General features: G+C 42.2%; 1 protein-coding gene across 1 annotated transcript; it reads right to left on the bottom strand.

Moving 5' to 3' along the window:
* Positions 1–2,918: 2,918 nt before the first annotated feature.
* Positions 2,919–25,868, bottom strand: FZD4 (frizzled class receptor 4). Its single transcript, XM_077485023.1, has 2 exons — positions 25,029–25,868; positions 2,919–10,041 (listed from the first exon to the last, which is right to left on the bottom strand). The coding sequence occupies exons 1-2, from the start codon at positions 25,269–25,271 to the stop codon at positions 8,713–8,715; spliced, it is 1,572 nt and encodes a 523-aa protein (XP_077341149.1). The 5' UTR covers positions 25,272–25,868; the 3' UTR covers positions 2,919–8,712.
* Positions 25,869–26,158: the final 290 nt, after the last annotated feature.

Genomic DNA, 26,158 nt, shown 5'->3' with positions numbered 1-26,158 from the left:
ATGGCGCTGTTAATGCTTCAGCATATAAAGACATTTAAGACCATTTTGGACTTCCAACCTCATGGTAACAGTTTGGTGAAGACCCTTTTTCTCTTTCGGTATGACTGTGCCCCTGGGTACAAAGACGGCTCCATAAAACACATGGTTGATGAGTTAGGTGTGAAGGAACCCAAGTGGTCCTGACTTCAACCATTACTAAACACCTTTGGGATAACATGGAAGGTAAGCCACATCGTCTTGTTCAATATCAGTACCTGACCTCACAAATGTTTTTTCGGGTAAATGGGTACAAATTCTCACAGAAACACTCCAAAATCTTGTAGAAAGCTGTACCAGAAGAGTGGAGGCCATTGTAACCAAACAAGGAGTGCCAGTTCCATATGAATGCCCATGGTTTTGGAATTGGATGTCAAAAAGCTTATCCAAGGTATGGCCTAAAGCAGTGATGGCGAACCTTGGCACCCCAGATGTTTTGGAACTACATTTCCCATAATACTCAATTACACTGAAGAGTGCATGAGCACCATGGGAAATGTAGTTCCAAAACATCTGGGGTGCCAAGGTTCGCCATCACTGGCCTAAAGCCTCAATCAGCTATCCATGAGGTTCGATGGTCAATATACAGATTTTTGGCAATGTAGTGTTTATATATGTATATACTCAATGGCCACTTTATTAGGTACACCTTACTAGTAGCAGGTTGGACCCCCTTTTGCCTTAATTCTTTGTGGCATAGATTCAACAAGGTGTTGGAAACATTCCTCAGAGATTTTGGTCTATATTGACATGATAGCATCGGGCAGTTGCTGCAGATTTGTCAGCTGCACATCTATGATACGAATCTCCCGTTCCCAAACCGAGCAATCAGTGGTGTTTGATTGCTCAGTTCTCAGTGTTAGAGGCAGCCTCAGACCGATGCTGCATCCTACTAGGTAAGTATTATTAATAAGAAAAAGTATTCCCATACTTCTCTTTTAATTCCTCTTTCTTCCCCATTCTGATGCTCGGTTTGAACATCAGCAAGTCATCTTCACCACGTCTAGATGCCTAAATGCATTGAGTTTCTGCCATGTGATTGGTTACCAAGCAATTCAACAGTTGTACCTAATGAAAGGATTGGTAAAGCCTCGTACACACGATCGGATTTTTTGCAGAAAAATAAACCTTGGACTTTTATCCGAAGGGTGTTTGTTAGGAACTTGTCTTGCATACAAACGGCAAGGAATTGTCGGCCAGCAAACACGAACGTAGTGACGTACTATGTGTTTTTTCAGCTCTTTAACGCCACCCTTTGGGCTCCTTCTGCTAATTTTGTGTTAGTAGAAGTTTGGTGAGTGTTGATTTGCACTATTCATTTCGTGCTTTTCATTTTGCGCTTTTCAGTTAGTTTCTGAACGGCCATTCGTCAACCAGACATGTTACGGAATTGGAGGAGATAACGTGTTATTTATTATTGGACTTGGAGTTATTGCTTTGACCCAAGTCCAGCCAGGAAAAGGAAGAGGAGGATTTCTTGGACCAAAAATTTTTTGCTTTATTAATCGTGACCAATTATGTCATATGCCTTTGCTGTGGGAGCTCCAGGAGAATAATTCAGATGATTTTCGGAATTATCTCTGGGTGATGGACCCCTGCTTTCACCAACTCTTGGCATTGTTGCCCCCTATATTAAGAAGCAGGACACATGCATGAGGCTTTTATTTTCAGGTTGAATAATCATTTGATTTGGTATATTTTCTATATTTTTTGATGCATAGAATGCACTTTTTGGTTAAGCTCTATTGGCAGATAGCATGTCTAATTTTATTTGTTTTCTTTTTTTAATGCACAATAAAAACAATTGTGTAGCATAATACTCTTTGTGTTTTACTTCAAATGACAGTTTGGGAGTAGGCAGTTACATTTTAAAAAACACAATATAAAATTAACAAGGGACACCAACATAGTTGTATTTTTGATCTTAAAAACTACGGGATAATGGTGTTGTGGTAACTTGCACCAAAAAATAAATAACAAGCATTATAATATTATTCTTGATATCACTAGAAAAAAAACGCTTTTGAAAATTAGTTTGCAATAACTCCATCCGTATCACCAGCAAAGCAGCTTCATTATTATCCCATTAAAGAAGAAGAGAATTGTGCGCTGCCTTGCTTTTCGAGATTTCATAATTTGCCACGTCACGAATGTTAATTCTCCATTTGAACGCTAGTTTACAAGACCGACCACTTCTGGCTCATCCTTGCTTCCGAGCATGCGTGTTTGTACTTTGGATTTTTGTCTGACTGACTTGTGTACACACGCTCGGAAAATCCGACAACAGACATTTGTCCGCAAATTTTTTTAAAGCCTGCCATCCAACATTTGTCCGTGAAAAATCCGACAATTGTCCGATGGAGCATACAAACAGATTTTCCGCCAACAGCCTGTCATCACACAATTCCCGTCTGAAAATCCGATTGTGTGTACGAGGCTTAAGTGTAGTTTTGGCACAAAAATGGTATAGGCTGCCGCGGTTTCCTGTAAACACTTTTCACCCAGGTTCGCACTGCCGCGGGACTGAAATCGTGGTGAACTCGCACAATTTCATTCCCGCATGTGAGTCCCACGATTTCAGAGACATCTGTGCAGTTTCCTGCACAGATGTCTATTTAAATCGCACATGAAAATCGCCAAAAGTAGTACAGAAACTACTTTTGGGAATCGGCGCAGCAAAGTCGGCATTGCACCGATTCCCACGGTTCCATTGTGGGCAATAGCCTCAGATTTGGCATGCAATTTGACATGTCAAATCCCATGTAACATCTCATCGATGTGAACCAGAGCTTCTACATATGTCACATTTTTAGGTTTGGGTCTAGATGCCTTTTAAAAAACAAATTCCAGTCTGGGGTTCCACTTCAAACAAGACACACGGCTAAGCAGCAGAAAATGTGCTTTTATTTGTTTTAATAAAAAAATTAAATATAAAAATTTGTACAGTGATAAATTAGACATTTACATATCAATAAACATATATACAAAATATAACACCCATAAAAAGCAGTGTCTATATTTCCCACAGAAGTTTCACAAATTCATGTCTAACATGAGTAGATGACTTGTACCTGGAAGGTCACGTCCACACGTCAAAAGATGTTTCGTCAGCAGTACAAGCAAAGCGCTGAAGGCCTCATTTCCACCTCAAAATAATAATACGCTGTTTAAGTGTCCGCTAGGCTTCTAAGGCACAAGAATGATGGCTCTTTTAAAACTCACACTGATACAGTTGCACGGAGAAAATACAACTCCTAGATAAATGACCTTATAAGACCGAAAGTCTCAATCAGCTAAATACATTCCAGCTGCATCAAAACAAAAGACGTACAAAGTCTTACAGTTGGTTTTCTTTAGAAAGCAACCAAAAAAAGCCTGTCCCCTGACAGCATGCTGTAGAGAAGCACTCCGCCTCTCTGTGTGGAAGCAGTGGTCTCTCTGCAGAGGCCTTACACACCCCTGGCTGAGTCAGACCTTTAGCTCCCAGACCAGCAAAGCTCATGCTCCGAGGAAAGCTATAGTTCTGACTCAGCAGGGGGCTTGTTGGACCTCTCCAATGACTGTGCTTGATGTTCCTCTCTCACAATGCAATCCGGACTGATCAGATTGACGAAAAAAATGAACAATCGTCATTTATAAGATTGTGTTATGCTGGCCATATACTATCCGAAAAATCGGCCGAAATTCAGTCATTTAGACAGTTATTGCCACAAAATTGATAATCATTGGGACGTTTTTGAGCCAAAATGATTTATCAGTCATTACATGATGGCACTATCGTTTGCTCTCACGGCCGAATGGTAATTTTTCAAAAATGGGTTCGGCCGATTTTTTGTATCGTGTATGGCCAGCATTAGCAGGCACCTTGCCGAAGAGACATACTGTGGGGTTCATTTACTAAAACTGGAGAATGCTAAATCTGGTGCAGCTGTGCATGGTAGCCAATCAGCTTCTAATCACAGCTTGTTCAATTAAACTTTGACATTAAAAACTGGAAGCTGATTGGTTTCTATGCAGAGCTGCACCAGCTTCTGCACTCTTCAGTTTTAGTAAATCAACCCCTATGTTTCTTATGCAAATAAAAACTTCTTAGCTTCCTGCTAATACACCTGAGGGGTGCATTTAAAAAAAAACTCACAAAGCTATTTGCCCTGAAAAAGACATGTATAATTTGTTCTGTGCGACTGCCAGAAAAATGTAATGTTACTAGGCTATTTTCTCTAAAGCTGCTCCCCTGATTGCACTCGTGGTCAATAAACAGTTTTAATTATTTTTGTTTTATTAGAGTGTACTTATTATTTTGGCACAGAGTTTATCTATTTATTTTCTCTAAAGGTCTGATTTAAATCATTCATAAGAATAGCGTAAGTCGGGAAAATACTGCATTATCGCCACATGATGGCGCTGACAAACACAGCAAATAAGTATTCATTTTATATGATCATCAGCTCCATCTAGTGGCCATAATTCAATATTTTACTGATTTATGCTCTTCCTACGAATAAAAAGAAATAACATCCAACCTAAAGAGAAAATAGATTTGTTTGATTTTGTCAGCATTTGCACAGAAAGAAATGTGCATGCAGTTTTGCCAGATGAATAGCGCTGCAAGTTTTTTTTTTTTTATAAATACACCCCCTGAGTTTTGAATGCTCAGCTCAGGGTACACTCACAGAATGCATTAATGGCAAAATGAATAAGGTTCAATATTAAGAAGAAGATTTTCTCGCTGAAAAGGGCCCTATATTGTATGCGGCCGGATGTACAGATAGATACTATGCAAAATGCAATTGTAAAAATGAGGAACAGCAAGCACAGAGGTCATACAAAAATGAACGTCAAACTTTTTAATAACTTAAAAAGTATAGCCACTAAAAAAAAAAAAAAAAAAACAATAGCTTCCCTTTATTATTGGCATCACATACTATGGGATGCCTATGCGTCGTTCGGCCTTTACTGGCCATCAATCACACAGCTATTCCTTAAAACGTGCAATTAGTGTAAATTGGGGCAATTAAAATCAATTTTGTTAGAAAAAATAAATCCGCAGAGTTTTCTGCATGGTCTGGCTGCAATTTTGATCACAGCTTAGTGGGGGCTGTAGAAAATATGGCCTCACTAATTAATAAATGGAGGGGACAGAAGGAGGCCATGTTGTGCCGGCATCAAGCAAGTTGTATGCATTACTGTTCATATTCTGCTGCTGTTTGACAAGGCCATTATTACCACCATTGCAAAGCTTTGCGTAGAATGCGTCACTGGTGTAGAGGCCAGGCGGCATGCAAAATATCCAAGTGACCCTAAAAAAAATGGCGGACACTTTATAACTGCTAGATGACGCAATGCATGCAGCACGAGACTTTTCATTTCTTTAAGCATTAGTAAGCCCCATTAAAGAGGACCAGTCACAGTTGTATATTAGAGTCTGTATAAATTACTAAAGTGATTGTAGAAAAAAAATAAAAAAATAAAAAGCAACCAAAAAGGAGACTCATTGGTCCCATTCACACTTTAACATGAATTGCATTAAGGCAGCCCATGAATTTTGAATAAACAAGCAATGAAAAAATGTACACGACCCCTTTTTAAGAATGCAGCGCACTTTGGTGCGCACTGGACTGTACAATGCCTTGAAGCGCTATTGACAATGAATGGGACCACCACACTGCACAGAGCAGGTGAGTTGTCATATGTTGTCGTAACGTGCAATAATGCCACAAAGCATACCCGAAAACAATCAGCATTGGGTCTGTACATGATCCCCAGAGTTTATTCATTAAAAATAATAGCTATGCTATATGTAAGGCTTTGTAAGCCAAAAAAGCGTTCGATTTCTGCTGTATACTGGATCACTTGATTTTTAATAAATATACTCTGCACTGCAGATTATGGATGGACTCAAGTGCTGATATTTTTGAGTATCAAGTGGATGGTGCTGAAAGGAGCCATGATAGGAGACTGACACCCTCTGCGTGGTGATAACAGCCAAGAGGTTAAGCTAAACTCAGTTTTTGGAGCCACAAGGTATACGTGTGAATGGGCCCTAAATGCATACCTTTCTGGTAGGTGGTGGGTCCTAAGTTTGCTCTCTGCAAGAGTTACAGCTTCCAGGAGACACTTCAGTGTTCAGATGCCTGGTCCCCCTTCCCGTGTGTGCTGTAGTTCCTCTCCTAGACCCCTACATCACTTCCACACCATGTAATGACATAATAGCTGGCAGATGAAATCACAGAATGTGGTGGGGGATGCAGATATCCAACATGCCAGGAAGTGTCAGAAGCTGAAGACTCTCTTGGAGGCCGTGGCTCCTGAAAAGACCATTGGGAGGACTCCTCACCCAAAGGGCAAGTGTTGAGACTCTTCCTTTGCAGGCTGCATTTTTAGTGTCAAGAGTCATTTTGATATAACTTAGCCTTACTCAAGGTTTGGGTTGTCTTAATTCCAAACTTCCTGATACCCCCCGTATGCAGTGCTATTGTCTTTGGCCCAGTTGCTGCCCTACGACTCACATGGCAGCGAAGACAAGCAATGGCTGAGCTGCATGTTCTGCTTCCCCAGTAAATGTTGTGATTTTGAGTAAGCCTCTTTCACTCTTCCCATCTGATCTTCTGAGAACTCGAGGGGGCTGATGGCATCTAATCTCAGAAGATGAGGAGCTGCAACTGGAAACCCAGAGTGTGGGCAAGGGTATTAGGGAGCAGCAGGGATTACGGAATGTAGACACCTAGTATCCAGTGAAAGGCTTACTTACATTATTATTAGATTTTTATTCAACTGTTTTTACTATTTATTTTTTTATTAGATTTGCCGATATAGGCATCTGTGACAAGTACTCTTTAGGCCCAGATCTTACCAATGTAACCCAATAAAACTCATGCTCAACTTCCCATTAGTTTCCACGGCAGTGTAAAGACACAGTTTTGGATTACACTGAGAAAGCACAGTGCTTGCTGTAAGGCCGCGTACACACGCGGGGACTGTTCGCTCAACTTTGTCCGTCAAACAGTTTCAGCAAACAGTCCGCTCAAAATTAGCATGGACGGACTTGCCCACACACGACGAACGAACAGTTTGCTGAAACCGTGCGCGATGACGTGAACGGCACGTACGACGGGACGGAAAATACAACGTCCTATACACTACATTACAACTTTCGGCGTGTAAATCCTTTCTGAGCATGCGCGGAACTTAGTTTGACGAACAAGCCTACACACGAGGGGACTGTTCGCTGAAACCAAGTTTCAGCGGACAGTTTTTCGGAAATTCCGAAAAACCTTGTTCAGCAAACTGTTCGCTGAAACTGTCCGCTGAAAGCCCACACACGGGCGGACTGTCCGCCGAAACACTGTTCAGCGGACAAAGTTGGGCGAACAGTCCCCGCGTGTGTACGCGGCCTAAGAAAACTGGTCTCCTAGGATGATTCAGGGACAGCTTTGTGAAGACTCAATGTAATGGTGCATATGTTCAGTTGCACATTGTAGAGGCTAGGGTTGACAGGAGGTTTAGCCCTACAGCTAGCAGCTGGCCACCAGCCAGGACATGTGGCCACCATTGAGAAATTTCTGGCTGGGGGTCCTTCAATTATTTTTTGGTGTTTCCTATAGAAGCCTAATTGAATAAAGCAGTAAGGAATTAGTGAATTGTGTTGCCACCCAAGTGCTGAAATTTGGCTTTAGCATGTGCCACCTGTCTACTTCTCATAGATGTCCATTGTTTTTTAATTTCATAAAGGTGGTTTTAGCAGTAGGCTTGGGAAGGAATTTATATAGGAGTTGTCATTTTCTGTATGCTAATATGTTCTTCTCAACATTTTACCTTATATTTCAGAAAGGCACCACGCAAAGTATACTAAATCTATACACATTCACATAGCAAATAGTGCATTATTTTTCATTTCTTAAAATCCATAGGAGCCTTGGCTTTCTTCCATATATTTTCATTTATAATGCATTTTGAACTAACCAAAGATAAAAAAAAAACATTTGCTAACCTCTAATCTATATGGACATGAATGTTTGTAATACTCCAACAACTGGGACTTGGTTAGGCCAAAACACACAAAAATTTAAATATTTCAGTTCATAAGGCACTTCAGAGGTAAACTCTGATTAGTTTCCAGTGTTCAATGGCTCCCTCTTTGTCATTTTTCTTATACTAGTACAATACAGTTGTATCTTTAAATATATTAAAATACACTTTGGGCCATGCTTACTAGGATGCAAAACATTAGGGACATGTGCCCTGAACTTTAGCACTGCTCTGTAGACATGTCCCTCAGCCTGTTGTCTTGGAAGTCGCCTTCCAATCCTGTACAAGTTTTAAGACTTTGCCAGAAATGTAGCCTAAAAAAGGAAAATTTGCTTCCATGCAGCACTGAAATACAAATATGAAAGACAGGACCATAAAAAGGCCCAGTGGTTACAAGTCACGCAGAGCTGTCATGGGTGGTCAAGCCAAGCTCTGCTTTTTTCCTGAGGGCATCCACTTTTACATCTAGGTCAACCTTTACCTCTTAAAGCAAGGCATAAAGGAAGCCAAATGTACATTTCCAGCGCACATCCTGATAAGGTCTGTAAGGTGAACCAATGTTTGAGGCCTTAGCCTGCAGTAACAGCAAGTTAGCTTGACTCATGGCAAGTGTTCACACTCAAAAACAGGACTTTTTGCCACCATTGGCTATACCACAGTTTCATTCCCTTTGCCCGGTTTTACCCAAGCATCGGCCCTTTTCTTCCTTTTCACTTTCCCCGAGTTCACTAATCTATTTGAACACTTCTGCCACGTATGTAGCGTCTTGGCAGACCAGATCCACATACCCGATGTGATGCCCACCAAAAGGGACATGAATATCTTGAGCATCTCCACAGCAATGTTGGACTCATCGGCTGTGTATCGGAAAACAGCCCAATTGGAGATCTCATAGAAGTAGCAGGCGATCACACAGGTTGCTGGCACAGTGTACAAAACAGAGAAGACGCCGATCTTCACCATTAATCGTTCTAGCTTGTCTGTTTTGGTTCCGTCTTTCTGAAGATTGGACCTAATTTTAAATAACGCCACAAGTCCGGCTGCTATAAACAGAGTACCAATCACCAAGTAGGTAAAAAGCGGGGCCACTACGAAACCAGTGAGGGCATCAATGTTTTGGTTGCCAACATAGCAAAGACCAGTCAACTCATCTGCATCAACAAGTCTCATGATTAAGATGACAATTGTTTTTACGGCTGGAATGGCCCATGCAGCGATATGGAAGTAGGAGCTGTGCATCTCTATAGCTTCATGTCCCCACTTAAGGCCTGCTGCAAGGAACCAGGTTAGTGTCAAAATCACCCACCAGATGGAGCTAGCCATTCCAAAAAAGTACATGAGCAGGAAAATTATGGCACATCCTGTGTTCTTAAGCCCTTCCTGGATGAGAACGGGTGCTGGAGCCTCGCCAAACTCACATGCTATTCTGTCTCGGCCCACAATCAATCTCACAATATAGGCAATGCTATAAATATTATAACACATGCTGAGGAAGATGATAGGTCTCTCAGGATAGGAGAAACGAGATGAGTCAATCAAAAAAGTGAGCACTGTGAATGCAGTGGATAAAAAGCACAAGCTAGCCCACACGGTCATCCAGATGTCAGTGAATTCCTTGGACAAGCGCGTATAGAGACCCGCATCATAGCCGCACTTCAAGACACAGCTCATGCTTCTCGAAACCCAAGTGTATTGTTTGGAGTTTGGACCCATGGCAGTGCATTCTTCCCCAGGCTGCACAGATGTCTTGCTGTGCATTGGCACCTCCTCATCTCCAGGACCCTCCATGCACATGTGCTTGTGATCATTCTGGGGTGGAAATTTGCTACAGTTCAAATTTGCTGGCCAAGAAAATCCAAATTCTTTCAGGACAGGCTCACATCTTCTCTTGACGGAAAGACACATGCCACCACAGGGGCCGATGGGGATGTTAATTTTCTCTGTACACATCGGAACGTACACAGAACACAGGAAGAACTGAAAAGAAAAAAAAAAAAAAACATGGGATTAGGGTACATGAAAAATTAATGAAAATTGATGTAAGAAAGGTGTGTCAATATATATAAATATAAAATATGGATAATGCAAAAGATAACACACACTGTATATATTCAATTTCAGACTGCCCCCTGCCAGAACACAGTGATCAGCGGTTGCAGCCATTTGCTGCGAGCGCAGATCGGACGCTGGTTTTCCAGCATGCTCGTTCACGACCGGCTTCTGTCAGACAAGGGGATATACACGTGTCCAAAGTCAGCCAGTTCCTGCCAAACCCACTGTTTCTGGCCAATTTTTGGCCCATGTGTACCCAGCTTAGGTAACAGTGAAACTTCAACTAAGAAAGGTCAGTAGTGTTAACAGATAGTGTTAACCCTTTCCCTGTCAGTGCCATTTATAGAGTAATCAATGCATTTTTATAGCACTGATCGCTGCATAAATGTCACTGGCCCCATAAATGTGCCAGAAGTGTCAGATTTGTCCGCCGCAGTATCGCAGTCCTGATAAAAATCGCTGATCGCCACCATTAATAGTAAAATAATAATAATAATAAAAATGCCATAAATCTATCCCCCATTTTGTAGACGCTATAACTTTTGCGCAAACCAATCAATGTACGCTTATTGCATTTTTTTTACCACAAATATGTGGAAGAATACATATCGGTCTAAACTGAGGAAAAAAATTGTGTTTTTTTTTTTTATTTGAGATATTTATTATAGCAAAAAGAAAAAGATATTGTGTTTATTTTTATTTTTTTTTTCAAAATTGTCTTCTTTTGTTTATAGAGCAAAAAATAAAAATACCACCAAAAGAAAGCTCTATTTTTGGGGAAGAAAAGTCGTAAATTTTGTTTGGGTACAGCGTCGCACAACCATGCAATTCTCAGTTAAATAGACGCAGTGCCGTATAACAAAATATGGCCTGATCAGGAAGGGGGTAAATGCTTCCAGGGCTGAAGTGGTCAAGATAAAAAGCCTCCTGTGTGCATCGGCCCCCCCAAATACTTACCTGAGTCCCATCTCTGTGCAGCAATGGACTCCTGGAGATTGGCTGAGACACAGCAGCAGAGCCATTGGCTCCCGTGGCTGTCAAACAAAGTCAGTTAGCCAATCATGAGAGAGAGGGGGTGGGGGCCGAATGGCAGCTCCGTGTCTGAATGGACACGCGGAGCTGCAGCTCGGGTGCCCCCATAGCAAGCTGCTTGCTGTGGGGGCACTCAACAAGAGGGATGGGCCAGGAGGGCCGAAGAGGGACCAGAGAAGAGGAGAATCTGAACATTTCAATCGTGAACATTTTGTTTGACCTCAGTAAATCAACCTGCTCCTTTTAAGTATTTGTTCAATGTGTTGTATATGCAACTGTATTATCTTTTAATAAAAACTTTCTTCCATCCGTCTGAGGATCAGATCGGGTGACGACGGACTCTACGGTCCGTCGTCATCCAATCCCCCATAGGGGAGAGCGCGCTCTGACAGGTCCATCCCTGCGCAGTGCGCAGAGATGGACCTGTCACCTTCCTGCTCAGCGGGGATTGACGGAGCGGTCCCCACTGAGCAAACGGATATTCACAGGGCGGATCATCACGGATCCGTCCAGTGTGAAAGAACCCTTACACTTTGTAAGGAAATCTTCCCCAGAGCTTAGTGAATGTGGCAAAATTTCACTTTGCAAAGAATACCCAATCATAAGCAAGGAAAATAACAGAAAAAAAAACATAAGTTTTTTGCTTACACATGATTTGATGGTAGAAGTCAGAAGAGCTTCTCCTCATTCACTAAGCGCAAGTGCAACTTCCCTTGTAAGCGGAATAACCTATTTGCCTTTAGTAAATAATCTCCAAAGCTTTGACCTGTATCAAATACTACAAAAAAAAAGTTTCAATAAACTTTTTCACTTTTCAAGTAACCCCCGCCTGGTACTCATCTTTTCAGTGACATTTTGTTTGGCAAACATAAGAGCGTCTCTCTTTAACCTGCGAGGAGCGCCATCCATTGAAAAGGCTGAGTTTAGAAATGTAATACAAGAGCTAATGTAAACGAAATACTTTCCTAATCAAGCCCGGGGTAAACACCAGTAAGAGCTCCTGGCGGACAATGATTTATTTTATATTCAGGCCTGACCTTTCAACTTCCAGGCAATTTTGCTCCCAAACTATCTCCTAGACCTGGAGTTTTGTTAATCCAATGTATCATAAACTGTTTGCTTTTCTTGATTAACTGCTGTGAATTATCATGTAGCTTATCAGCAATCTTCCCACCCATAGGTAAACCCAGTAGACGGACTCCATCTGGAAATCTTTCAACTGCCTCTTTGTTAAACCTTCCCCTCTCTCCTCCACAGTCTCAATACTCACTTTCTTTTCATTTCGCTGTCTTTAAGCAATTATCACCAAGATCTCACTAATGGGGAATTCAATATGCCCTGTTTTTTTTTTTTTTTTTTTTAACAAGCTAAAATTAGCAGGCTTCCTAATCAGTCTCCCACAACTGAAAAAAAAAAAAAAAAAGCTGCAGAAAATGGCAAAGTAAATAGATCAGCCCTCACATTCCTGTGGAGCAGCTTGTCACTCTTACAAAGAGCTGAAATCCTTATATCAACAATGCATGCAAAGTGTCAAAGTGGATCTCCTTGCAGCCAACTATCCCCAAACCCGGAGCCAAAAATCATCGCTAGGTTGCACCAGTGGCTGGCAAGACTGAACGGTGCTTAAACGTTATTGTGTGGGCTGAAATATTATAACTAGGGATTGTGCAATCTTTTGGGCCGTAAAAAAAATTAATAACAAAAAAAAATGTGAGTTATTTTTTTTATTATACAGGATTTATATAGCATAGAAGCATATAAAGATAGAAAAGTAAGGGCAGCCATGGCGAAATAACCAGCAAATTTACTTCCCCCCCACCTCCAACAGAGACGTATAAACCTGGGCTGTTACTGATTGAAATTTTCATGTTCGATTAATCGATTTTTTTAATCGATTAATTTCGATTAATTATAACACACATACAGATCCAACTACTTTTAGCTGATCTCCTTGCATTACAACTCTGCATTAGTCAGTGGTAAATGTGGTATACACTATATACAATCACCCAACACTAGTTAGTTTCCACAATCCATGACTTAACTTCACCGTTCACACAAATACGTTTTAAATTCAAACTGTAGCACTGACTGTAAGGACCGCCTCCTGCACATTTACGTCGGCAGAATGGCACGGCTGGCCACAAGCACGTACAGGTACGTTGCTCTTTAAAGTGGTGTTGCCACCAAAAAATAAAAAATAGTTCTTAAAAAAAAAATAATAATTGGAAAAAAAAAATGTTTTTACTCACCTCTAAATGCCTGTTGCTAGGGGGTCCCTCGTAGTCTGCCTTCTTCAATGCCCGGGCTGGTGACATCACTTCCCCTCGAGCCGCACAGTCATCTGGGACCTGTCACGTGTCCCAGATGACTGTGCGGCGTATCACGACGCCCTGTGCCGCTCGCGCATGAACAGTGGGTGCCCGGCTGTGAAGCCACAGCCAGGTGCCCACAGTAAGAAAGACAACGCAGTGAGCGGGGAATGAGGGGGGCTTCATTCCCCCGCATCACTGGACCCTGGGACAAGTAAGTGTCCGATTATTAAAAATCAGCAGCTGCAGTATTGGTCTGGTCCTTAAAGCGCTTGTATAGAGTTTTTTTTTTACTTTGACCTACAGGTAAGCTTATAATAAGGCTTAACTGTAGGTAAAAAAAAATATCTCCTAAACCTGTATGGTTTAGGAGATATTCCCCTCACAATGAGCCGCTGTCTGCAGCGGCGCATGTGCACAGGGGATTCTCAGCGGAAGGTCCGGCAGACGTGGTGCATACTAGCTCATTATGCCTTTTCCCTTGCAGGTCTGAAAAAAAAATGTCAGCGGGTTTACTCCCACTTTAAGTGTTTAACCACATCATGTCTCCCCTTTCTCTTCTTTCCTCCAGACTGTAACACCCATGGGTCCATAAAAGTGCATGGACCTTCTGACCTGATTCGATCGCCAATGTGAAAGGGCCCTTAGAGAGTGTTACAACCATTAAGCCAAGGCTTGACAGACATTCTTTAGCATAATATTTGTATCATGCATGAGGAAGGAGTGAATGTGGGACACGTGTTCAAGATGGAGACAACAGGAGGTGGTTAGTGGGTGATTGGAGCTCGGAGAAAAGATCTTATTGTTGCCAATAGTAATCATTTCAGGGGAATAAAAGAAGATGGTGAAAAAGTTACATATTTAGTTTTATCAATAAAAAGTGACCTTGAAATCAGAGACTGCAGAAAACTCAGGAACAGTAGGGGAGTTAGATCAGAAAATAAAGAATTGAGTATCGTGATTAAAGCCAAATATGCCAGTTAAGTGGCCATGGATATAGATGGAAGAACGAAGGGTTCCATAAACAGAACCTTGTGGGACACCCACCAACAAAGGGCAAAGAGTGTGCAAATAAACAATGAAAGTCCCTTAAAACAGACAACTTGTATTTTTGCAAATGTTCAGAATCTTGGCTGCTACATTTTCCTCCTACAGATAACTATCTGAAACCTGTCAACCGTACACTACAGTTGAGCATATCTGCATAAAGAATTCAGTAACCAGGTAGTAAATATAAACTTTAACCTTACACTGAAATTTTTTTACCCTTGTGCGTTTGTTATTGCTTCAGTGCAGGGAAGATACGTATGCTGCAAGATAAATGGATAAGGAAAATGGCCAATGACTCAGTTTTTTTTTTCATTATGAGGTTTTTAAATGTTATGTTAAAGGGGTCCTGTCATTCTAGATCATGGGTGCTCAACCTCTGGCCCTCCAGCTGTTGTAGGACTACAAGTCCCCATGAGGCATTGCAAGGCTGACAGTTTAAAGCATAACTCGCAAAGGCAAAGGTATGTTGGGACTTGTAGTTCCGCAACAGCTGGAGGACCACAGGTTGAGCACCCATGTTCTAGATCAATGGTCTCCAAATTTTGACCGGAGGGCCAGATGCTGCAATTTGCTTGCCTTGGCCCTTGAGGCACTACTCCAGCCATTGGCACAACGCACTATTCCTCCTTTTGAAGCCAACAACAGGGCACTGTTTTTCCCACTGACACCTATGATGTGGCACTATTCCCCCCACTGATATCAACAACGGCGCAGTATTCCTTCCACTGATACTAATGATCTGGCACTGTTCCTCCCACTGAAACTAATGATGGGACATTACTTCTCCCACTGACAGTAATGATGGGGCACCCTTCCTCCCACTGATTCCAATGATGAGGCAGTATTCCTTCCACAGACACCAATTATGGGGTACTAATCCCCCCCCCCCCACTGACGCCAATGATACTGAATTGTTTACTCTCAGGGCACTTCCTACTCACACAAGCCACAGTCTGGCCCCTCAATGTCTGAAGGACAGTAAACTGGTTCTTTGATTGAAACGTTTGGAGACCCCGTTCCAGATTTTGTCACTAATAAAAAGGTTTGGCAAGAGTTTGAAATCGCTTATGGTGATATCATATTTGCACCTTTCTCTTTCACAATCTTAATTTTGTTGGTAAACATGTATACACTACTAGAGTAGGCCTTAAATGTGAAAACTTCAAAAACACCCCAAAGTTGGTTAAACATGTGCCAATTTTCAGTACATTTTTTCAACAGCTTTCTATCATCGGGGAATTGCAGATATGATCACATTAGAAAATGGTATGTTGACTTCAATTAATGACCAAAATTGAGTCAATTGCATAGTCGTAACCGGGCAGTTTATTAAACTTTAAATGCAGTTTATTAAAAGTTTGAAAAAATGATAGCAATGTCCTTAAATGGAATCCGACTTTTCCTCAGGGCATTTCCAACCACAAGAAGTTGGTAAATTGAATGTACAATATATATATATATATATATATATATATATATATATATATATATATATATATAGCGCTGTGTAAATTCATGGCACTATATAAGTACCTGTAATAAATAAAATAAATCCACCCGACCTCTTGTGATTGGTCAAAACTAGAATTGTATGTCTTTGAATGCTTTGCATTCAACAAAAACTGTAATCAAAAGTTTGATCTCCCTCTATCAAAGTGGTTAACTTTAGCATTTTCAACCACCTTCCATCCACAGAGAACCGCAGGTACGATCACAAGTAATCATATTGAAAATTGGTCAGTTGAGTTCAATCAATGGCTAAAGTTTGGTCAATTGTGAAGTCGTAACTGGGCATTAAATTGATAGCTTCAAAACTGTTTATTAAAAGTGGGATAAAAATTACGGCAATGTCTTTAAATGTGGTAAAAAAAAAATTTAGGGCACCTTCAACCACAAGAAGTTGGCAAGTTCAATCCTAACCTCTTGTGATTGGTCAAAACTAGAATTGTATGTCTTTGAATGCAACAAAAACTGTAATAAAAAGTTTTACCTCTCTCTATCAAAGTGGCACGTGTATGATTAGCTTTAACATTCACTCTTGGAAGGACTAAGTAAAGAATCTGTTCCCCTCCCTGTGCCCTTCTCAGCATTTGTTTGCTATTTAAGTACAGATGCACTTTAATAGGAACACATGTTACTAGCTAGTCTATTAGAACTTTAGACTACATATGTCTAAACATTACAGCTATAGACAAGACACACACTTAAAACTTCTAACTATTTTTAACCAGAGTCCTCTACTTACTAACTATAGGCTGATGGCCTAGACTTTTCAAGTGCACACTGCTTTGGAAATTTTTCTGCACTTACTATACAGTACACCTTCTAATGAGTGTATAACACATTAAATCATCACTTTAGTATAAATGATTGATTGCATACATTTTATATATTTGCAACTCAATATTACTCCAAGGACAGTCCAATCCCAAACTGATGTTTTGTTAATTCACGATTAGACGCTAAACCTCTTAGGTCCCTTGGTGGTTAGATTTCAGATCTCAAGTTCTCAGTTTTGCAGCAACAGTTAGTAAAGGGTCTCAATTTCCCTTCTGGAATTTAGATTTATTTTATGGAGAGTAGGACAACAGAAACTGGGCCAAAGACAACTAAAACTCCAAGACTGATGGGATCAAAATGATTTGATGGACATTTTGAGCCCCGGGGGTATACTATATATGTCAGTATTGAGTTGACAACATTTTTTGAGGATTGTTCACATAGTATATTGTCCTTTATCACTTTTTTTATCCCCCGTATGCTGTTACCTCTTTCATGTCATCTTAAGGGCCGGTTCACACTGCGACGCGAGGCGAGGCGACACGGCTCACCTCGCCTCGCTCCCGCAAGTCGCCCCCATTCTGTACAATGGAACCGTTCTGAGAGGAGCGACTCGAGTCGCTCCGACTCAGAAAAAAGGTTCCTGTACTACTTTGGGGCGACTTCGGGGGCGACTTGCATTGACTTCTATACAGAAGTCCTCTGCAAGTCGCCGCTGAGGTCCGTGCAGGTCGCGGCGAGGCAAGTCGGAGACGCCTCGCCGCGCATCGCTGTGTGAACCGGCCCTAACTCTCACCATAAGAAATCCAAGAACCTTTTTAAGGAGATCTTGCCTCTGGAGATGCAACAGATTAAAGAAGCCACAGTCCCACCAAACTCCCACCTGTCACTGAAATATCCCTCTTTGGGATACTTGCCTTTTCAAATATGAATTACTGGCTATTCTATTACCATATAAAACAGGGTTCCATGGATCCCTAGTGTTTCTCCAGAGGTTGCTAAGGTTTCCTGAGCAAGGAGCGATTTCTGCCTCTCAGATAAGTTCCCACTGACCCTATTGATCTTTTTAACTATCTGTGAGGGAGAAATTATGACACCACGAGTGTAAAGAGCATTCTTCCCACTGACCATCACACTAATGTAGTGCTTTTCAAACTGCGGCCCGAGGGCTAGATGTGACCCTTTACCTACCTTTATCCAGCCCTTGGGTCAGTGGTCCTCTCAGTGATACCAGACACGACTCCAAGCACTGACACCAACGATGAGGCATAATTCCTCCCACTGATACCAATGATGGGACACTATTCTTCCTATTGACACCAATGATGGGGCACTATTCCTCCCACTGATACCAATGATGGGGCATTATGCTTCCCACTGACACCAATGATAGAGCATTATTCATTCCACTGATACCAATGATGGGGCACTATTTCTCCCACTAATAGCAATGATGGGGCACTATTCCTCCCACTGGCACCAATGATGGGGCACTATTCATCCCACTAATACAAATGATGGTGTACTATTCCTCCCACTGATACCAATGATGGGGCACTATGCTTCTCATTGATACCAATAATGGGGCACTATTCCTCCCACTGATACCAATGATGGGGCACTATGCTTCCCACTGACACCATTGATGGGGCACTGTTCCTCCCACTAATACCAATAGTGGGGCACTATTCCTCCCACTGATACCAATGATTGGTTGCTATTCCTCCCACTGATTCCAGTGATGGGGACTTATGATTCCCACTGACACCAATAATGGGGCACTATTCCTCCCACTGACACCAATGATGGGGCACTATTTCTTCCAATGATACAAATGATAGGGCACTATTCCTCCCACTGGCACCAGTAATAGGGCACTATTCCTCCTACTGGCACCAATTATGGGGCACTATTCCTTCCACTAATACCAATGGTGGGGCACTATTCCTCCCACTGATACCAATGATTGGGTACCATTCCTCCCACTGATGGGGCGCTATTCCTCCCACTGACAACAATTGGGCATTATTCCTCCCACTGACACCAACGTCTGGTCCCCCTAAAGTCAACTGACCCTTTGTTTAGAAAGTTTGGAGACCCCTGCACTAATGTATCATGAGTTGCAGATATAGTCATTTTTTACCAGGGGCTCCCTGAGACTGGAAAGTTATTTCCATGGTTACTCTGTGTTGAAGAGGTTGAGAAAGGCAGATATAAAACAATGTTTATTCATTACTGTTCAACAGTAATGCAAATTCAATTGAAACTTTATTAGTTTCCTACTAACACCCATTTATTCTGCTTTTGGAATGGTATATTTAGTGTAAACAGTTACTGACAAAGAAGCTCTTACAGCCATTTGTAGAAGGTACAGTTAAAACTGCGGCCTGTGAGGAATGCAAATGCACGGCTGTGCGGGCCATTCAACTGCTAGAGTTGGGGTCCACCCATGACAAAGTGACAGAATGCTATGACCAACCTGGAGTAAACGTGCTGCGTGACTATTAAATGAACAATGGCCAGCCATACAAAGTCACCTGAATCCTACAAAGTCACCTGAATCCTACAAAGTCACCTGGATCCTAAAAAGTCACCTGGGTCATACAAAGTCACTTGGATCCTAAAAAGTCACCTGGATCATACAAAGTCCCCTGGATCCTACAAAGTCACCTGAATCATACAAAGTCACCTGGATCCTACAACGTCACAAGTCTGCAAACTAAGTTTCGGCAGAATAACTCAAAGCATTAGTCCTGGTCAAAGACTAACAGCAGGCAAAGCAGTCAATGCAAACATGAGAAGGTGTGTTAATTATTAACAAGAAAAATGTCTATTTTATGGTAAAGTTAATAGTAGTTTCTCAAATGACTCATCATATGGGAGTTCCACCAGGAAAATGGTCATTCAAAAATATTTTAAAAAATAATTATAGTAATAATAATGTTTAAAGAAAACATATTTATAATAGGTCGCACTTTCTTAAACGAATACATATTGCAGTTTCTGGTATACAGTATGTTAGATACGCCCGGTCGTTTCTTAGACTGCGATGATTGATAAGAGCTTGAGTTCCCGGGTTTGCCCACCTGCTGCAGCCAGAGCCAAGAGTCCCACTATACTCTGCAGGAGTTTACATTTACTATACTATGCGGAGATACGAAAGGAAGGATTGGGACCATTAGGAAAGGGGTGATAAGTCTGGAACTAAAGAAAAAAAATACTGAACCTCTCCACCATTGCTACTACCAAAGTCACCAACGCAACAACCCATAAATAAGAGGAGGCAGTGGGGGATTCTACATCAACCCTAAACCAAAATCCTCGTTTAGCAACTTGGAGCTCTGCAAGGAGGTGTCAAGAGACAGAGGAACTTATGGGTGCCATGAGATGCCAAATGACCATGATTTCCAGGGACTATTATGCCCCTTTCACACTGGTGGAGTCCTCCAGTGGATCCACTTACTCAGCAGGGGATCTCTCCAATGATCTCCGCTGAGCAAGCAGATGACAGGTTCGTGTCCACTTCGCTATGCAGAGTGGACACAGACACAGCCCGGTGTCCTCTATGGCAGAGGTCTCCAAACATTCTAAATAAAGGGCCAGTTCACTGTCCTTTAGATTTTAGGGGGACTGGAATATGGCCAGTAGGAGTAGAAAATGTTCTGGCATCAGTGAATGTTAAAAAAAAAAGGGTAAAATAGTGTCCCACCTTTGCCGTCAACGGGAGGAATAGTGCCCCATTCTTGGTATTACTGGGAGCAATAGTGCCCCATTGTTCATTTCAGTGTAAGGAATGGTGCCCTACCGTTGAATAGTGGGAGTGAAAGGAAGTATACCCCAGAGTTGGTATCAAAGTATTTGTGCCTCATAGTTGGTGTTAGTAAGAGTAGGAGTGCTTCACATCAGTGGGAGGTATAGTGCCTCGTATCAGTGGGAGGTATTGAGCCTCTCATCAGTGGGCGGTATAGTGCCTCGTATTAGTGGGAGGTATAGTGCCTTGTATTAGTGGGAGGTATAGTGCCTTGTATCAGTGGGTGGTACAGTGTTTCACATCAGTGGGAGGAATAGTGCATTGTGTAAGTGGGAGGTATAGTGCCTCGTATCAATGGATGGAACAGTGCCTCGTATCAGTGGATGGAATAGTGCCTCCCATCAGTGGGAGGTATAGTGCCTTGTATCAGTGGGAGGTATAGTGCCTTGCATCAGTGGGAGGTATAGTGCCTTGCATCAGTGGGAGGTATAGTACCTCATATTAGTGGGAGGTATAGTGCCTCGTATTAGTGGGGGGTATAGTGCTTCGTATTAGTGGATGGAATAGTGCCTCGTATCAGTGGATGGAATAGTGCCTCGTATCAGTGGGAGGTATAGTGCCTCTTATTAATGGGAGTTATAGTGCCTCGTATTAGTGGGAGGTATAGTGCCTCATATTAGTGGGAGGTATAGTGCCTCATATTAGTGGGAGGTATAGTGCCTCGTATCAGTGGTAGGAATGAAGCCCCAAGGGCCAGGTAAAGGCAAGCAAAGGGCAGCATCCGACTTGCGGGTCACAGTTTGGAGACCACTGTTCTATGGGCGGTCGGATGGAATCGGACCACCTGTTCGTTTACATCCGACTGTCATCTGATCCGATCCACAGAGAACAGATCCCCATCCGTCTGTTTTTAGTGGACTTGGTCGGATGTGGACGGGTGTTAATAGACACATGTCCGTTGACATCCACCACTCCATCGAGAGCAATGGGTGGACCTATCTGGTCCATCTGAAAATCTGACTGGCGGACCTGAGTCTGTGTCTGTTTCCGTCTTACAGTTTTCTTAGTGTTATAAACTTGTCAACTTTACAATAAAACCGATTATTTTCACAATTTTTCACATAAGGTTGTATATATTTTTAAACAAAAGTAGGCAAAAACGCATGATGTCCATAAAGTCTTCGGCCCTCCTTTCACACCCGAGTAACTTGAAGAGTATTTCCAGAAGGGCTTCAGCACTCAACACTCAGATTTCTATGTTATTCTATCGTGCTCACTCACATTTGAGCGATGTGCTCAGGTACAGGAGCTTCTTTTGCGCACGATCGCACAATTTTGGCTCCAATAGACTTCAATTGGAGCACCTGAAAAGCTTTTTTTCATGCAATTTCGCACCCAACAACCATCTCCTCCCCACAGTCCCTAGCTTTGGCAAACGCAAAAAGACTCAAGTCTGAAACAGCCTGGAAAATTTGTAAAAAAAAAAAAAAAATGCAGAAAAAAAAAAAGGGGCGAATCCAGGATGGGGGCCAAAACGCACAATCAAGCCCAAAAGAAGCCCCAGTACTTTTAACGAAGGCTGAGCAGCTTTGTGAACGGACACTATAGAATAACATGGAGGTCTGAATGATTAGCATCAAATCGCATCTGGGCCTACTGATGACAACAGCAGCACATGGAAACATATTAAAAAAGCGCATCAGCGCGTGGTACAAAGCCGTACGAGGCCTCATGCACACTGTTTAGCCGCAAAAAATGCGTGCAAAAATTGCAGAGACGCTTCCACGGAAGACTATGGCATCAAAGATGTGTCCCTTTTCGAGGGACTGAGCGCAGAGACGTGAATAGCCTGTAGTGAACTGAAGGGGATCCCTATTGCTGGTCGTTGTTGCGCCTAGGCTTACGCATACATACAAGTGCAAAAATGCTCAGATATGAATGGGGGGGGGGGGGCTTAGCATGCACTTTAAGAAGCAACAATAAACCTCAGAAACACGCAGCAAAAGATGCTGTCATTTAAAATGCAAATCTATCCAAGGCCTGGTTCACACCTATGCATTTTTGAAGTGCGTTTTCAGTTTTGCAGAAACTCACTACAGTCCATTTAACATGATTTTCCTACAGGCGGCGTTCACATCTGAGCATTTTCAACCGGTGTGGTTTTTTGGAAAGGACCAGGGATTTTTTTTGTATGCCCACAGCAGGTTGCGTTTTTGGTTCCATAGGCGTCAATGGAAATGCAGCAGAGACGCAGCAAACGTTTTTTGATGATTTCTCCAACATGACAACAGACACCACTCAAAACAAACTAAAAACACATTAAAAACGTGTGTCAGAAAAAATGAAAAAACACACAAAATGCAAAAGCACATCAAGCACAGCCTGCATAGGTGTGATCCTAGCCATAATGGTAACTACGTTCACATCTGTATTTTTTTGTGCATTTACAGATCGTCAGAAACGCACCACGATCCATTTATCCTTATTTCCTATGGGTCCCGACCACATCAACTGCAGTTTCCTGAAGTGTTTTTTGGAAAAAAAAGTGGGGACTTATTTACAGGCAGCACAGTGCGTTTTGGGCTTCATAGACTTCAACTGAACCCTATCAGAAAACACATGTAGATACATTTTTTGGTAGGGTTTTGTATTTAAGGCTGGGTTCATATCTATGCATGTGCTTCGTTTTTGAGACCTGTACCGGTGTGTTATACGTTTTTTAATGCATATTTTTGATGCATTTTTAATGTGTTTTTAAAGCGTTTAGCATTTTTGGGGATGTGTTAACGTTTCTAGAAGGAGGTGTCTGTTGTCATGCAGGAAAACGCACCAAAAACGTATGGTATATACATTTGTTTTTCATGTGTTTTTGATTCAATTCCATTGAAATCTATGGAGCCAAAAGCACGCCGTGCTGCTTTAAAAAACAAGTCCCTGCACCTTTTCAAAAAACCCACTGGTGTACACTGCATAGATATGAAAGGGACCCATAGGAAATTGGGTTTAAGGGGACTGTGGTGCATTTCTGCAAATCTGAAAACGCACTACAAAACGCATAGACCTAGCCTTAGGTTTATACTTTTTTAGTGCATTTGCAGAGCTGCAGAAAGGCATCAAAGTCCATTGTATTTTATTTCCCATGGGTCCCGTTTTCAGCAGTTCCCTGCAGAGCGTTTTTGGAAAAGGTGAGGGGCTGTTTTACACGCAGCATGGTGCGTTTTTGGCTTCATAGCCTTGGAACCACGTCATAAAAATGCATTTTTTGGTAAGGCTGTGTGTTCAACAACCTCTCTTCGTCCTACAAAAAAAGCAAATGCAGAGGTTCACACCACAAAAAAAGTCCTCAGTATCCGATCGGGATGCTTTTCTGCATGCACTTTTCTCATGCATTTTTGATGCATTTCTAGATGCCTTACAAATGCGTTTTTTTTCTTTTTCCTGTTTTTTTTTTGTTAACTGTACTGGGGTTAAATGCTTTTTTTTTTTAATATTATTAATATTATGCATGATTTATATAGTGCCAACAGTTTGCACAGTGATTTACAGTGTGAGGGCAGACGATACGGATACACTACAATTCAATACCAGGGGAATCAGAGGGCCCTGTTCATTAGAGCTTACAATCTAAAAGGGAGCAGTTCTGTGCAGTAAAAAAAAAAAAAGCAGCATGCTGTACTTTTTTTTCTGAAACTGAAAAGCACTGACCACACTGGTGTGAACTATGCCATTGGAACCTATATAACCTACTTTCCATCCTTTTTTGATGCAGAAAAAAAAGCATTGCAATGCATGCGGTGTGAACTGGTCCTGAGAGCTGGTTCACACCAGAAGCAGTCCAGTGCGTTTTTTTTCTGCATTAAAAACACATGAACGGTAGAGTATATGGATTCCAATGGCCCTAATTCACACCAGTGTGGTCAGGTTCAGTGTGCTCCAGTGCCGAAGAAAAAAAAAAAAAAGTAGCGCATGCTGCATTTTTTTCTGCGCAGAACTGTACTGAAACGCGGAAAGCATCAAAAATGCACCGTAACGTATCTAAAATGCATTATATATATATATATATATATATTTATATTTGTAGTACTACAAAGTTCCATGTATATTTATATCTATTTATATATTTATTTGCTATAACCCCTCCATGTTGTTATTTGAACTCTTTTCAATAATCATTTGTAAACAAAAAAAAACAAACACAATACAGCAAAAAAAAAAAAAAATATCCAGGAAACTGGAAGAAAAAGAGAAGGAATCACATTGAAAATGAAAGCTTGCCGGAACGCAGCAAAAATGCATAAAAAATGCATGCCGAAGCGCATCCGGGCTGTGTTTCTGTGGTGTGAACCTGCGTAAAAGTGCATCAAAAACGCATCAAAGACGCATCAAGCACATAAATGTGAACCTAGCCTATGCCAAGCCTTGAGCCCCCAGCTTTGGTACCCCACTCCATCCACCATAAATGATGCTGTTGCTGGCCAGATACCCACCTGCAGCTGGCTGGAGCACCCATACTGGATGAGAGGGGTGAAGGTGGTGAGCTGTAGCTCGGCATCGGTCTGGAGTTCATGCCCCATCAGGTTGGGCATCTTAGTTACATTGTAGCCCAGGTTCTGGCACATGGAGATCCTGATTGGGTCGCAGCGCCTCTCCTCTTCCTCCCCGAAGCTGTAGACCTCCAGGCAGCACAGTGCAGGCAAGTAGAAGAGAAGCGACCACAGCATAGAGCCCATCTTCCCAACCCACCGATCCTGGACACCATGCAACAACTGGGGGGGGCTCCGAACACCACCAAATCCCCCCCTAAAAATAAAAGACTTTGGTGAAGTCCTCTTCAATAGAAAGATCCCGGGATGATGCAGAACCCAACAAAACCCTTCAGGAACCTTGGAAAGTTCTTGGATGGTGGGACTGCTCCTCAGCCCAGAGCCTGCGATGCTGCAGAACCCGACAAAACCCTTCAGGAACCTTGGAACGTTCTTGACTGGTAGGACTGCTCTTCAGCCCTGGTCCTGAGATGCTGCAGAACCCAACAAAATCCGTCAGGAACCTTGGAAAGTTCTTGACTGGTGGGACTTCTCTTCAACCCAGATCCTGAGATGCTGCAGAACCCGATAAAAGCCTTCAGGAGCCTTAAAAAGTTCTTGTCTGGTGGGGCTGCTCCTCAACCGAGATCCTGGATTGTGAGCCACAAGTAACCAAGAAAAGTTTGTAGAAGTTTCCTGTAATAATCCAAAACAATGGTGAGCTCAGCCTCCTGATCGCAGAGCTCTATAGCTGCTCTCCCCTGCAGGTTGTCTGGCTGATCTAGCCGGCTGTGCGCTGCTCCTGACTTGTACAGAGAGAGGAGGAGGCAGGGGAGGGATGGATGGAGGCTGAGACTTGCTGCTCCCAGGGTACGGTATCCATTGAGGCTCACATCAGCCAAAAGGATCTCATGTTTCCTTCTTCTCTACAAGCTACAATGTTCTTTCATTAACTCCTCCAGCGCCAAGCTGACCTGTCCTCCAGCAAAAAAAAAAGTGAGGAAGCCTCCCCCTTAGCTCTGGCCTCTACTATGACCTGAAGGGTTAATGAGGCTTCCTCTGCTGCTAAAGGGAATTTCTCTCTAGAGATTTTC

The sequence above is a fragment of the Lithobates pipiens genome, unplaced genomic scaffold, assembly GCF_037356315.1.
Source record: "Lithobates pipiens isolate NorthernLeopardFrog02 unplaced genomic scaffold, aLitPip1_a1.2 Scaffold_17, whole genome shotgun sequence".
In the NCBI taxonomy this organism is placed as follows: Eukaryota; Metazoa; Chordata; class Amphibia; order Anura; family Ranidae; genus Lithobates; species Lithobates pipiens.
The sequence above is the reverse complement of the archived record's forward strand: the minus strand, read 5'-3'. Positions and strand labels throughout refer to the sequence as shown.